At 43.5% G+C, this 15,751-nt stretch overlaps 1 protein-coding gene across 1 annotated transcript in view; it reads left to right on the forward strand.

The window, feature by feature from the left end:
• Nucleotides 1–2,575: 2,575 nt before the first annotated feature.
• Nucleotides 2,576–15,751, forward strand: part of HS6ST3 (heparan sulfate 6-O-sulfotransferase 3) — a gene marked incomplete at both ends in the record, with an annotated part of 291,383 nt that continues 278,207 nt past the window's right edge. Inside the window, one exon of the mRNA XM_084294339.1 lies at nucleotides 2,576–3,117. Coding sequence (XP_084150465.1) covers nucleotides 2,576–3,117 — 542 coding nt within the window. The remainder of the gene's footprint in view (nucleotides 3,118–15,751) is intronic.

The raw sequence follows: 15,751 nt of genomic DNA on the forward strand, positions 1-15,751 counted from the left end.
GTATTTTCACACGTCAGCACTTCTCTGGTAGAGATGACAGTAGAAATTACATGCTGGTTTTAACAGGTGTGGGTTTTTTTGAGGTCATCTACCTGAAACTGCTACGAGGAGTAGATCATTTCAGGATTCTCTTATTTGAATACTTGGTGAACTCTTGGTGAACAGGATCTTGGAGAATTATTATGTAGGAAATAAGAGAACCTTAAATCTTACTTGTAATTGTTTTGAAATCCATGGAAACTTTATTCAGAGTACCTGAAAACTAGCTTGTAACTAACTTTTGATTTTCCTTATAAGTAAACTCTTGTTGGAGACTTAAAGCTGAATTATGTTTTAAGGGGAAAAATGTTGGGGCTGAGCAGTGCTTGCAGTTTTTAGGGCTTTGTTTTGAACTCAGCTATGTTCCCATTAAATCAGAGGAAACACGGCTGGATTCAAAATGACCCTTATTATTGCTCCGCTGAGGCTGATGAACTACAGCCATTGACTTTGAAAGAACCTAACTAATATTAGTAAAGTTCAATCCCACAGGGCCTTGTGCTATAGCACGTACATCTCTAAGGAGAACATAAAATACTCCCAAATAGGAACACTATGTTCTCTTTGTAGGGATACTCAGCATCCAAGAAGTGCAATGCCAGGCAGGCACCTGCTGGAGACACCGAATGCTCTCCGAACCTTTGGCCTCAGTGGCAGTACAGCTTATGGTGTAAGGGCAAGCACTGTGTGCAGTTGTGAAGAACTGGGTGGTGGCTGGAGGTGCTGTGGGTTGTAGCTCTCCAGCAAGCATGGTCTGCAAACCATCATTAGGAATATTAAAATTCCTAAGTTAAAAGGCTGTCCTTGAGAGCTGCATAAGCACATTCGTTTCTGTGGGCCCGCACGTACTTTTTGCCAGTTTCAGAAATATGACAGTTTTTTAAAGGTCATGTTTCTCATCTAAACCTCATTATAAATGTTCTTCTCCTGTACATCCTTTCTGTCCAATAAAAAAATAAATATAGGTATGTTTTTTTTGCTGTTCTTCACAAATTAGTAACTGTGTAGTGCAAATCTAAATAAATAGGAACTTTAAATGTAGCTGTAATTCACAGTTTCCCTGTTTAGTACATTTACCTTTTCACGGAGATGAAGGTACCGTGTCAACAATCTGCTATTTAAAGAGAAAATCTTAAATTGTAACAGCACTTCTGCATCTTACTAAAAGCACTACGAGAGGTACTTCAGTCTAAATCCTTTAGCGGTGCTTTTATTCCAAATACACGGTTACCGCCACAAGCCATCCTAGTGCTATTCTGTTACAGAAACAAGGCTATACACGTACTTAATGTTGCTTCTCTGGTTTGATGTTTGCTTGTTCGGTAATGAACAGGCTAAGGGGGAGAACAAAATGCTTTCACCAGGTAATCCAGGGTGTTCTCTACAACGTTTCAGTGCGGATAGAAGCACATCTCTCGTGATGCCTGGTGAGATCCAGAGGCTTTTACCAGCCTCATACCTTAACGGTGTTGTGAGATCCTGGACAAACAGACGTGTGTGTGTGTGTGCGATATGTGCGTGTGTTGGAAGCCAGGGGACGGAGGGTGTTGTAGCAGCAGCTTTACGAACGCTTTACAGCTCCCAGAGTTTCATCTCCTTTACTTTAGGCTGTTTGCTGGCTCTCTGCAGTATTTCGCACAGTTTTTAATAGGAGCTGATGATCCCTTTCAAGAGTCTAAATACTCCTGCTTTCCGTGCAAAAACCTTCATGGTAAGATGCGGAGGTTTAACGGTTGGTACAGTTTTAAATAGTGCCACGGGGACGCACCGCTCTGTTAGAGGTCTTCCAGAGCTGGTTGAAAGACACTGTAGAAAGTTGCGGTAGCGCTGCCAGGTACCTAATGAATAAATGGAGTAAATTGCGACATTCTGCGATTAAATAGTTTAGATGGGCAATCAGCCCGCGGGGCCGTTGGGGGCCGTTAGGAGCCGTTAGGAGCCGTTGGGGGGTCCGGCCCGAGCCTCGCCTCACGGCCCGGGCGCTCCGCTCACCTGGCGGAGCCCCCTCTCCCCCCTCATTGGCTGCCTTCCGCCCCGCCTCCGCCTTCTCATTGGCTGGCTCCGCCGCCCCCCCTCGCGCTATTGGTCTCCGCCCGGTACCTGGAGGGGAGCGAGGAGCGGCTCCCTCTCCCCCCCCTCCTTTCCTCCCCCTCGGCTCCCATTGGCGGCGGAGCCGGCGTGCCGCGCCCGCCCATTGGCTGGCGGGCCGGCCGCGCGCCCGGATTGGTGGGCGGCTGCGCGGCGCCCCGCCCCGCGGGGGGCAGAGCGGCGCGTTTGGGCTGGAGAGTTGCCGGCGCCGCTCGGCAGCGCGGGGCTGCGGGCGGCGAGAGCCGGGCGCTCGCTGCCGCCGGCGGCCGGGGAGCGCGGAGCGGAGCGGAGCCGGGCATGGCCGCGCCGGGCTGAGCCGAGCCCGGGGCGGCGAGCAGCATGCCGCCCGCGCGAGGGGAGCCGGGCGGGACGCCCGCCCTGGCAGCGGCCGGCAGCGCCTGAGCCCGCGCTGCGCTGCGCTGCGCCGCGCCGTGCCCCGCGCGCCGCCATGGACGAGCGCTTCAACAGGTGGCTGCTGCCGCCGCTGCTGGCGCTGCTCTTCCTGCTCATCGTCTACCAGTACGTGTCGCCCGCCTGCCCCGGCGCCGCCTGCCCCCGCCGCCCGCCGGCCTCCGCCGCCCGGCGCGGAGGGGACGCGGCGGACGAGGAGGAGGCGGAGGAGGCGGCGGCGGCGGCGGCGCTGCCGCGGCTGGTGCCCAAGTTCCCGTTCGCGCGGGGGGAGCTGTGCCGCCGGGTGCGCTTCGACATGCGGGGCCGCGACGTGATCGTCTTCCTGCACATCCAGAAGACGGGCGGCACCACCTTCGGGCGGCACCTGGTGCGCAACATCCGCCTGGAGCAGCCCTGCTACTGCCGCGCCGGCCAGAAGAAGTGCGCCTGCCACCGCCCGGGCGGCGACAAGGACACCTGGCTCTTCTCCCGCTTCTCCACCGGCTGGAGCTGCGGGCTGCACGCCGACTGGACCGAGCTCACCAGCTGCGTGCCCGCCGCCATGGAGCGCCGCGGCTGCGCCGGCAACCGCACCCTCAGGTCAGCCGCGGGGCCCTTCAGCGGCGCGCGCACGGCCGTTAGCGGGTGGGGGGGGGGAGGGAGGGGTCCCTCCCCTCACGGACCCCCCCCCTCTCTCGCTGTCCCCTCACGGCGTTTCGGCGGGAAGCGGCCGTCGGGGAGAGCGGAGCGGCTAATAAATAATAAATTAATTAATCAATAAGCCAGGGTCCCGCTCGTGTGTGTGTGTGAGGAGGGTGTGTGTGTGTGTGTGCGTTTTGTTCCCCAGCTTGTGCCAGGGACCGAGCCCTGCCCGCTCCTGCGCGAGTTTCTCTCAGCTACGTGCCTTTCGAAACTTTATTTTTTAAGATAAAACCACAATCGGCACTGAAACACTCCCGTGTACCTATACAGAGTGCCCCCGCAGCCTTGTCATCGGTGTCCGGCAGCCCTCAAACCCTCTTTTTTCTCCCCGTTTCAGGTGGGGTGGTTGCGTGCCCGTCGCCTGCTGCCTGGGGAGCTCGAGGTTTTTGTGGAGAAAAAATCCCCGTGTGGATAAACACCCCCGGTGGCACGGGCTGCAGGCTCCTGCGAGCGCTGCTCCTCTTCGTGTTAGCTCGCGTTGGGCTTTTGTCGGGTCTTGGAAAAAAATCTTTTCTGTTTTGAAACGGGAAAGTTGTCCAAGGGCAGTCTCTCCGCACACAGGATAGCTGTAGGCGATTCGCTAAGTTTCGGGCTTTGTTCCGACTCATTTACCATTAAATCGCGTTTCCAGGCTAGAGTTAGGTCCTGTCTTTATTTGTATGACAGCCCCTGAACATGGGCAGTAACAAGGTAGCAGATCAATTCTCTCGTAAACTTTAACACTATAATGATTGCAGCTTCAATTTATGTAAAGTACTTGAGGGGGAAAAAAAAAGCCTTTCCTCTTTTTCAAGTTATATAGCTTTCCAGATAACACAATGTTCTTTCATTTTACTACCCATCTCAATTTTATGAGTCTGCAGCCTGTACATTTTTATCAGGACCGCTCGCGCATTGTTTTGGGTCTTGTAAAAACACACACAGCCCATGATGCCCACAGACTCATTTTCCCTGGTCCTGTTCATCACCAAGAAAGCTGTTTGCTGTTGCTGAACAGCTCGCAGATGACTTGATGTGAGCATCAGAGGCGGTAACGGGTCCTCCCGTACCACACAGCTCGGCACATTTGGCGTGGTTCCAGCCACGATGATGTAATGTTGGGTGCTGGGGACTTGGGCTGCACTTGCAGCGTGCTGTGAAGGCATCTCGTACAGTTTTATGAAAGATGTTCAGCTGGGGATAAATAGAATCAGTAGTTTCACGTGCTAGTGGAAGAGAAATACTGTGAATGTCTTCAAGGGCAAAACAGCTTGGTGGCAACAGTACAGTGTCAAGGAATATTCAATAAAATTGTAGTGGAAACCAGGGAGGGGAGGAGGGAGAGTAATACAGAAATGTCTGAGAATACCTTACCTGTCCCTGGCATCTTCTTTTCCTTTCCTTTGTCATGTAGAGTAGTAGTAAGTGAATAACCAAGTGTTAAATTCAAAGGCAAAGATCGCAAATGGGCAGTAAAAGTGAAGTAGTAATTTTTATACTTTTTGGTAGAAAACATGATTATATTAATCAAAAACTTCTGAGTTGATTTACAGAGCAGGTCATGGTGATTATTCAGTCATTTGTTAGTAATTATTTTGATTGGAGAAAAAGACAAGTAGTGACACTTCAACAGTTACAGCCAAAGTGTTTTCTTAATATTTTTTGGTTTAGTTAGGGAATGCTTTGGTTAGTATGGCATCTTACTTGGGCTTTCTGTATTCATCTTCACATAAGTGGAGGAAGTGCTTCGAATACTTATTGGTCATATCATTCCAATGCTTGCTCCTTGTTGTATTATATGCTGCTCTGGGCAGACATCTTTTTCTTTTTATCATTGCTTTCTCTTTATAGTCGTGTAGCCCGACTTCATTTATTTCAAGGAGTTTTAAAATGAACTATCAGATAACCCTGAAGTATGGAGTGGCTCGGCTATGAATGTCTTTGCTGAAGTTGGAATCAAGCCTAAAATACTTTGCTGGAGGACTGTACTATTAGAGGCATACGTCTAGGTCTTTTTTAACGTATGAACTGAAAATTGAGCATGAGGTGACCGTGTGCCTAAAATAAGCAAGAAACTAGCATATGAGCCTAAAGTAGAGCATACTGATTTTTTTTTAGTCATCCTTTAGAGCTTCTGAATGTATTTTAGGCATTAGACTTCCCTGATTAGCTTAGCTTTTCTCTTCAGCCTTCCAGCAGTGGAGCCAGGAAATTAGGCTAAATTGGTTAGGTACGACACTGGATTTTCTCTGTGCCTGGGAGGAGGGCAACGGGACAAACCAAATGGTGAATTTGGTACCCAGGGGTTTGAGCTCTTGTGTAATATATTTGAATATGCGGTGAGGATGATTCTATTTCTTTCTTCATAGCAAGGTATTAATATAATCTGTTCTTTCAGATCTCAATATATGTAACTGGCCCTTAACCACAAAGAAAGGATAAGCAATTCAGGGTGTAAATCTCTGCATTTGAAATCTTGCTTCTTAGAGTGCTGGTGATTGTGTAGCATAAGTGAAGATCAAATAAGTGAGAGCCTTGTTTAATCTTACACTTTATTTGCTATTTTGTTGTACGTTAGATAAAGTCCTAACTTTTAACACAGGTTTGTAGAAGAGTCCATGGAAAAAATAAGGGAGGGAATGGTCCTAAGGGTTTGAGGAAGTACATGAAGCCCTACTTCACTCTGGACTTTTTGTCCTTCGTGAGCAGTGTGCTTACAGATGTCTTACATCTGGAAGATCCCATTGAGGTATTACAGAGACCTGAGCTTGGCTTTTTTCATTTTCTGGTGTTTGAGTTTTGAAATCTTGTATCCCAAGAAGGAACTCTGGGTAGAAGCTGCCACCATGGCCCAGCAACTTGAACTCCTCAGGCCCAAGCACCAACTCTAATTTTGAGGTCACGGGACCTATACCTCTATGGGACTTATGATGTGATGTGTCCTGGGTCCAGCCTAGGTACTTCAGTGTGAAAAGTTGTTTCTCTGTGTATTGGATGCTGTTGTGAAGTTCAAAAATCTTTATCAAACTCTTTGTAATGTTAGGAATCAAAGCTATTCTTTTCAATGGTGTTACTGAAGAAAAAAAAAAGGGCACTACAAAACTTTTAATTTCTTCAGTCATTTACACCTGTTTTAATTTGCAGGATGTGAGATGTTCTGTTGAAATACTACCTAAATGTTTACAGAATAGCGCTGTTAGTTTCCAACATTAATGTGCAGCTTTCCCTCTTACAACAGTTGCTTTCTGGACAGTGAGGATATGGAGAAGAGTATGCAGTTAATATGGTCTTAAATTAAGCTCATATTAATGTAGTTTTCAGCTCAGTGTTGCAAATAATGTAATTAGACCATTGTGACTTCTCTCTTGAGGATGCTGTTAGGTTCACATGGAAGTGCTTACATCAGTAGCATGCCTCCCCACACCCCTTTACATTTCACAGGAGACTTATTGCTGTACCCTGTGCATGCAATTTGGGTTATTTTCTGTGCCTTCCAAAAATGGCTTTTATAGGAGAAAGTAACGGATTGGTGCACCATCTTTTTTGCAAGGAATGGCTTTCTATCTCTTTAGGTATTTGCTCTGACCTCACTGTCAAGTTGTTGTGTTTAGTTCTACCTTGAGAACTTGGCTTTCCTTCAGAGGCTATAGAGCTTCAACCAACATTTACAGAGGACAAAAAGGAAGGAGAAATGATGTTAATGTCTAAATTGGGATGCCATGGAAGAGCTGGTCTCAGGTCTGAGCAAGTGCCATTAGGCTGCCTCTGTAGACAGTGGGGAGGAGCAGAGTACCACAGCCAGCCCTTTGCGGGGGCTAAGACGTGGCTGACACCTGATGAATTTTCCTCTGGAGGGGCAGGTCTTCCTTTTGGTGGCTACAAAGTAAGACCGGAGGGGCAGTTTTGGGCTAGATGTTGAGAACTCGATGGGAAGTATTGCACATCTCACGTTGCAAACACGTGGTCCTAGCTGATGTCTGCCTCTCAAGGTACCAGGTAATACCTGGTGTGTGGCACATGGCTTGCGTGGCCTCTGCCTTACGTATGAGGGATTGAAAGGGGACCTTCAGAAGTTCTTATCAAGGCACACTTTCTCCCTCGCTGGTGTCTGTAATATCATTAATAGTTATCCATTGTTATTATTACTAGTTTGATTAAATTAGGAAGGTAATCTTTTAAACTGCACACTTGAGAGAACGCTTCATTGAAACTGTTGTCTAATTTTTTTTATATGAAACAGTGAAATTAGTCTAATTCTGTAAACCACATGAGCTTTATTATCAGTGCAGTGTAGTCTTCTAAAGTATTGATTTTCATTAATTGGCTTCTATTGTACTTCCCAGTTCTTCATGTCTGTTTAACTTGCTGTATGCTCTCTTAGTCTATGGAAGTACAAATCAGCAGTAAACCCATGAGTCACAGAATTGGGAGAGTTAAATAGAAATTAGCAGGTTCCCTTCTCATCTGATGCAGTCCTATTGAGGTTTTTTTAAAGCTCTAGCAATAAGAGAGCATAAGATGGACTCCTTTCTTTGCAGCCATGGTAACTGTGATCATCACAAACACGTAAGAAGAGTGCTAATTGAAAATTAAGACTATGCTGAAGGTAAGCAGGAGAAGAGAACAAAAAGCTTCAAGTGTTTAAACTGAAAAAACCTGCAAATTCTCTCTCGCATCTTGGTATCTTCTGAAACGAATGTTAGAGCCAGGTTTAAGGAACAACAAGGAGAGAGAAACTTCTTGTGATCATGGTGAATTTTGTTTTGTTTTAATTGCCTCCATTGTTGGTCACTCCAGAAGAACCCTTGGTAATCCCTTCTAGGGTTTCAATATACTTACAGTTGGAAAGTGGTCGTCTTCCCTCCAGTGCTCATTGTGATTTCTTTTTTTTTCTTTTTTCTTTTTTTTTATTTTTGTGAGGGACATGGAAAACAAATTGATCCCTTGCTTTTTATTTGCCTACTAGGTACTTCAGTTCTCAGGAAGTCCTCTTTCAACATTCCCTTATTGAAAAAAAATAACCAAATCCAGCTCATTCTATATTTCTTCTAGGTCATTTTGATTGTTTTTCTTCTTTTTTTTGGGTTTATGTCAGTTATTTTCTTGAAATGTGATGCTTCAGTGGTGGTAGAATATTTCATCCATATACGTAGTACAAATTCAAGCAGAAAAGATTACTTCATTTATTCTGGAAGTTGTGCTGTTGGTTGTACATTTCAGTGCCACTTGCTCATTTTGCAATTGCATGACATTGGCTGTCCAGCTTGGGATGTAGATGCTATTTATTTTCTCAGAGACTACTACTTGTATTTCCCATTGTCTTTTTTATATGACTCATTCTTTCTGTTTAAGTATAGAGCTTTGTGCTCATCCCCACTTGATTTTGTTCCTCTTCTGCCAGTTTCTAATTTGCAAAATTGATTTGAATTTTAATTTTGTCCTTCCTAGCTTTATATCATTGACATATTTAATAAATGTCTTCTGTATTCAGCACCCATGTTGTTGATGCAAACATTGAATAGAATTAAATCCCATTGTAATAATCTTTTGTTTGGTAGAACTCCCTGGAAAGCAGATCTCAGTTGTGCCCCTGCCACACTATTATTATTATTATTATGCTAGGCAATGGTTGGAAGTAATTGGAAGTGTTGTCTAGTAATGCTATTTTTTTTAAAGTAATTTCCTTCTTCTTCTTCGAAGTAAATTACTATATTTTTAGAAGGAAATTTGACTTGATCCAGCTTGACTGAGACTACAATGCTGTCTGGTGGTCTTTTCTTCTATGTGTTTTAAGCCCTTTGTTTTAGAAATCATGGCCACTGCAGTTAAGCTGAGCGTTGGTTTCCTGCACCCTTTTAAAAGAGGCGGTTTGCCTTTTTCAGCCCCCTGATCCTTCACACGACCTTCCTAAGCTTCCCGTGGCAGCCTTGGTTCTGTGACTGGTTCCAACTCCTTGATTAGCACTCTTGGGTGGGGATTTTTTATATTTCCTCCAAGCTCAGTTTCTTTCTAGATGTGTAATTTAGGTACTTGCTAACTGTTGTATTTCACAATTTTCTTCTTTCTGTTGGAATGACAGCCTTTCACCTGTTTGTTTGTTTGTTTGTTTTTTTTAAGGGGATCTGATGCTAATAAGACACTGAACTTCTCCATCTCACATAACAGAAATGTTCAAAATGTTCATCTTGTTATTTGTTTGACCTGAATGTAGAATATATTCCAAGAATATTATCCTTTACTGCGTATTTACTTCAGTTTGCCCCTTCTAGCTCTTATTCTTCAGCATAAAGACCTTTCATATTCTCTTTGCGAGTCTGGTTTTGTTTCTAATTCCTTCTTGTGCTTAAAAGCATGTTGTGGTTGAGCCCACTTTCCTTGCATTACTGTTAATTGTGCTTGTGACTTTTTATTGTTTGAATAACTGGCAACCCTCCCCAGCTTTCTGCACTGTGCTCATATCCTCTGAGATGTCTGCCTTCCAACCCAACCTCAGGAGTGGCAGCCAAATGATTGATGGGGATGGAGCTTTCCAGCGTTGTGGTTGTTGTGGCTCTGGAAAACTTTTGACCCAAAGCCTTGTCTTGAGGCTGTTGGAGCTGTAGCAATAAGCCTCAGCAGGCTGCCTTGCGTGGGGGCTACAAAAATGACTAGAACTCACATTTTCTGCTCATTGCTAGTGTTGATGAAACAATTGTCAGCACTAATTTGGTTAGGAATTGATTGTTGTCATTCACCCATCGCTGTAACTTACAGATACCTGTGGAACTTGCACCTCCTTGCCTTGAAATTTTCAGAATGTGTTATGAAAACGATCACTTGAGCAGTACTTCTTCTAGTGTCTGGAAGAGACTTCACTGTGGTTTACCCAAGTGAATTTTTCTGCTCCTTTTATGCAGACCTTGTTGCCTTTTTTTTTTTTTTTTTTTTAATCTAACAAATTGGGTGGGTTTTTGTTGTCTCCTGAATATCTTATTCTGAAAAATAGGCTAATATGCTTTTTGAAACGAAGGAGCTACCCTCTTCTTTGTGCAGGAGCCAGTCAAAGAGAGTCTGGGGGAGAGAAGTGGAAGTGTCAGTACCGTCCCCTAGGGCTGCCCGGTGTTACAAGGCAGCAGCTGTTTCAACTCCCGTGTTAATAAGATGCTTTTTAATTTGTATTATCTAGCTGCCTAATTTAATTTCCAATCCTCTTGAATAGGATATTGATTAAAACCCAATTCTTACATAGTTTTAGGTGTACATGTTGGTCTGAGGTGGAATGGGAGAAGTTTCTGAGTAGTGCCAGAAGTTAAATCTGTGGACTGAGATCCCTGTGGGGGCAAGGGGCATCTCTGCCAACTCAGTGCTGTTAATCACAAAGCAGCTCATTGAAAAGGGTGGAGAGCCATTTGAACCGAATGTCTTCTCCTCTCAAGCGTGCAGGCAGCTTTTATAATTTCCCCTCTAAGTCAGTAAAACATTTTCTTTTGGAGCATGGTGCAGCAATGGCAGCGAACTGAGTTCCTAACATAAAGGGTTTGATCTCTGTGCAGCATGAGACCTGCTGAAAGCAAGGGAACCCGATGTTCTTCTGTGCATCTGGTATGGCACTCAAACTGCTGCCTGCTCTCTGGAAAGAGAGCTCACCCCAAAAATGGATTTTCTTCATTAAGTACTAAACTAAATTGATTGTCTTAATGTCCTGAGTTACCTTAGAAGGCAACTGGAAGTTCTGTCATGGTTCTGTAATTGCTAAACAGGTTTTCAGACACAGTGTAGGAGGCACGTTTTGTGACCTAAAGGTCTAATTTGGCCTGTTGGTATGATAAAGTGATTCAGCATTGGCATGATTACTGATATGGAGGGGGGGAAGAAACTAGTGGCAAAACTATCTTGGGGTGTTGTTCAAGGTGGCATGGATCTACTTTCCAAGCATATTTTAGAATGGCAACATCTACAACTCTTGAAACTCCTGTGGTTTCTTCTCATGATCAGTGCTTGAGATTTCAGTATGTATTGACTGAAAAAAACATAGAATGGGTTCTTGCAATGATACAGTCTTCTATCCTCAAGCTCTGAGGACTGTGGTTGTTCTGCTGTAAAGCAGAATTTCTAATTTTTTGTCAATATTTAGCTCTTGTTCAAGAATGAAACCATGTAAGGACCATGACACACTGCATCAAAGCAGATTCTTTCATGTGTGGGATGACCGTGTATCAAGGCAGGGATGGCAGCATTCAGCATCTCTTGCTCAGACATTCTTGCGCAGGCGTTAAGCTGGGGGAATCTCAACAGCTCTAAACTGCTTTTAGATGAGTTATTCTAACAGCAGTTAGAAACTGCTTGTTCTTTGCTTACTGGTGGTCTCCAAGAGCAATTTGTTTGAAGGGTGAAGGGACAAACTAGTAATTTTTTTTTTGTTTTCTTTTTGGTTTATGATGGCTTTCAGTAAATGAGTGCTGAGATACCTGTAAATCCTCAATTACTGGTCTCCTTTGTCCTGCTTGGGCTGAGAGAGAAAGCTTGGAGGGAGCCAACAGTAAGCAACCTTCATGTGGTAGAACTTAATATGGAGTAATACTTTAATGCCACAAACTCAAGAGAGAGCTTGAAGTTGCTCTGTGTATAGTTTTGGGGAACATTTTGTATCTGGGTTTTAACATTTTTTCTAATCAGTAGTTATAATAGTGTTCTGTGAAGTAGCTCTCATGCTCTTTCAATATCTGCATCTATGCTGAGAGTTGTTTGAACTTTTGCAAAACATAGGGTCACACACATTTCAATAGAATGTGCAAGATTAGAATGGAAAGCAAGGGATTATTCTCTATTTGTGCAAACAAGTGATTGTGTTTGTTAGATAAATGGGTTTTTATCTGGGAAATGTAAGTAACAAAGGTGTTAGTAAGTAAACAATCTTCATTCCACTTCTTAGAATAAAATCTGCCTTTAAAACAAACCAAACATATTAAGGGCTTTTTTGCCCATCTCATGCTTGGACAAATGATGAAGCACCTCACTTTAGAGATGCCAATAAGCTTTTAAAATGCAGTAGGAGTACAGCTGCTTCTAGGATTTCTGCAGCATCTGGAAATCTAACGTTTTTAAAAATCAAGCGCTGCAAATTAACTGGTAGGAGATACAGGAGTAAGCTCAAGTAGTACATTACTCTGAAGATCTGGGTTATGGCCCACAGCTTACTCATTAAAAAGGGAGGAGGGAATTGGGTTGTAATTATTGACTTAATCAGAATGTCTGGAACCCCTTCTCCTCTTCACGAAGTAGTGATCTGCTAGAAGTAGGTTGCTGTGAAGTGGGCTTCAGACATGTCAGAAGTGTTGTGTTAATACTTTGATATATCAGTTGTCAAAGTGTGTTAATGCAGGCTGAAGTACAGCTTTGAGTTTCCACAAACTGAGGAGATGCCAAGCGTGCTTATTTAGTAATGGGAAATTCTGAATGTCATATTATGAATACGCTGCGATGGAAAAAAACAATGACCAGATGCAACATCATGTTCCAGAGTCAAAATAATGAAGGATTGTTGAAACAAACAATTATTCATAATCAACTTGACGCTATGCTACCCAGGTCTGAAATATCTTGACACTTCTGTGAAGACTGGCCATGTGGCTGCAGGTGCTGTCTGGTACTCTTCAGGATGCCCAAGTAATTGGGGGTGCTGACTTTCCGGAGACCAGTTACTTCCAGCAAACAAGTAAACTCGAAACTGAGTGTAAAAAGGAGGCATACTTCACAAAAAAACTTCACCCAAAATATCAAGGAAATTTTCTCTCTGGAAACCTCTAACATGAAAAATGGATAACTAAGAACAATTCTATCTGGATATGTGGTATATATTATATATAATATACTTGTGTTGGAAATAATTACAAATTTAAGGAAGGATAGCAGTAACAAAATATCTTAAGTTCTAAATAATTCAAGAAATTAGTAGGACAGAGCTGTTCCTCCATCAGCTGATCACTCAAAAGCCAAGCTAGTGCAGAGCAATCTAGACTGACACAAGAGCCTTCAGGAGTTAGCAGTTCAATCATTAGGGAAGTTTGTTGGGTACTTTCTCCAGGTCTAATGTGTCATAAAACCCACCTTAAATGGGAGGATTGGTAATCTCAAAATATCACGTGTTGACTGTATAAATGTCTTGCGTTATTCAAACTGGACCAACACTGGAGTGAGTATTCAGGAACACAAAATGCTCGCTTTTACTGAAGTTGCAGTAATATTCCTTTGTTATGGAGGAAAAAGCCCCTGGCTTCTTTGTTGCAGGTAGTTGCAAAAGTAGCTTGTGGTAAAGACATGGCTTATGCTACTTAGTTCAAATTGCATCATTTTGAAGAACATCTCAAGAACTGTCAGAAAAAGAAGTACATGAAGATGCATACAATATATTTCCAGGATGATGGATGTTTTTATATTGACAGTAATCAATAAATTGTAAATTTAGAATGCATGCGTTAAAAGATAGGATATACAAAGAGCTTAATTTTTAATGTTATGCTTATCTTAATCCTGGGATTATGTGCTGCCTCTGGCCAAGTTTTGCGAAAATTATTTTTTTCCCAAATTCTCAGTCAAGGTCTAATATTATTAATGGAAAGAGCTTTCTGACTCTTTAAACTTTGATTTGTAGGACTTGGGCAAGTTTCAACGTAGGTAAAATGAAATTTTAGACTTAGTAACGCAGGAAAAAGTACTTTTCTCTTTAATCAAGTAGCATATAACTTTTTTTTTCTTGAACTGGCTTTTGTTTATGTAGCAAATAAGTTTATATCTCACTTGGTGTATTTTCACACTCAAAAGCAGCTATTTGCAATTCTTGACTTCACTTCCATGTCTTTGCACACAGGCTAAGGCTGAGAATTTGGGGGTGGGTGGAACAGCAACTGATTGTGTGTGGTTGAGGAACTCCTCACACTAAGAGGTGAAGTAAGAAGGAGCGTAGGAATCAGCTGTGAGCCTGAAGTGAGAGCCTGGAAGGCAGCAGAGGAGGGCAGGGAGCAGAAAAAGCTACAGCCTTGCAAGGTGAAAGAAGGATCGCAATTATACAATTTGAAAGTTCATTCAAATAAAACTTGGTTTAGAGCTTAAAGCTCTCCTGTCCTATTCTTCCTGGAAGAGAGAGATGTAGACATGATGAGAAACTCTAAATATTAGCTGGTTTGAGGTCCAGTCCTACATAGGTCTTTTTTTTTCCCCTCCTCGTAGGTTTCTGAAGAGTTTTTGTAAGAGACCCAGAAGTTAAATTAGGCATCCTCAGCTCCTACACTGTGATTCCCACGTAGCATAGTTGTCATATAATATTTTCATCCTTTAACTTGACCTCCAAATTTAGTGATGGGAATCGGACGATTAGCTCCCAAGAAGCTTCAAAAAGCTTCAAGAAGCTCCCCCTCTTCGGGGGAGCAGAACTTACCTTTTCTCCTAGTTGAGATTTCCCGTTTTCTGACTTCAGTTTCAGGTGTGTGGATGCGAAGCTCAGGGACACGGTTTAGTGGCGCAGTTGGTAGCGTTAGGTGATGATCGGACTTGATGATCTTGTGGGTCTTTTCCTACCTAAATGGTTCTGTGATTCATTTCTTCCTGTCCTACCACTGCTCTGTGCATCAAGAAACAGCCTGCTTCTCACTTCTCTGCACGCTGACACTTAGAAACTGACACTTATACACTTTTAAAAATATTTATATAGTGTCAGGGTATGTTGGGTCAAGCTTTTCTATTTAAATTATTTTTATCCAGAAAGCTAACACTTCTGTAAGTTTACATATTCAGACACTGTTCTCTATAGCTCCAACTTCTATCTCCAGTGGTAAATTTATTTATCAAACTGTTCACTGTTAAATGACAGTATGAAATCTTAATTGTCATGTGCTAACATGAAATAACTTCCTAGGGTTTACAATGACAGAACACAACTGTTCTGCCTTTTTTTCCTACTCCAGTGTTCAGTCATTAGATTAAATTTTCAGTAGAGGGAAGGTTGGTTCGTGTAAGGCTCAACGTTTCTGGCTGTATCTTTTTTTGACAAACTTGAAATCTGAAAGTGCCTGTTGAAATGGCTTCTTCCAAACAGAAAACTTAGGTGTCTAAATAAGGGGAGTAACTGAAAATAGCTTTTCCTAAAAAGCTCAGGTCCTCTGTAGCACAGGACGTTCTTCAGCAAAGTCTTTGCTTTGCTCTGCAGTCACCTACACCTGCTGCCCAAGGCTGGCAGGTCAATGAGCGTGTAGCTGTACGCTGCCTTGGGATGTGCAGCGCTGCCTCTGACATCTGCAGATTGTTTTGTATTAGTGTATTTCTCCTCCTTTTGATTAAATTGTCAGATAACTGACAACGTGATAAAGCATCCTATTGAGATACGGGTCACTAGCAGCCATCTAAACGGCTGCTGGGCATTGGCGTGGAGCAATAGTAAAACTGATGGGCTGCATCTGCCAAACAGATTGACTGGGAAGCTTAAGTGCGGCCACACAGAACTGCTGCTTTGATTAGCAGAGCGGCAGGAACGCTAGATGTTTATCGGTCTTGTTTCATGCTCTGTTACTTGCATTGCAGT

This window comes from Netta rufina (assembly GCF_964035555.1).
Source record: "Netta rufina genome assembly, chromosome: 1".
Taxonomy (NCBI): domain Eukaryota; kingdom Metazoa; phylum Chordata; class Aves; order Anseriformes; family Anatidae; genus Netta; species Netta rufina.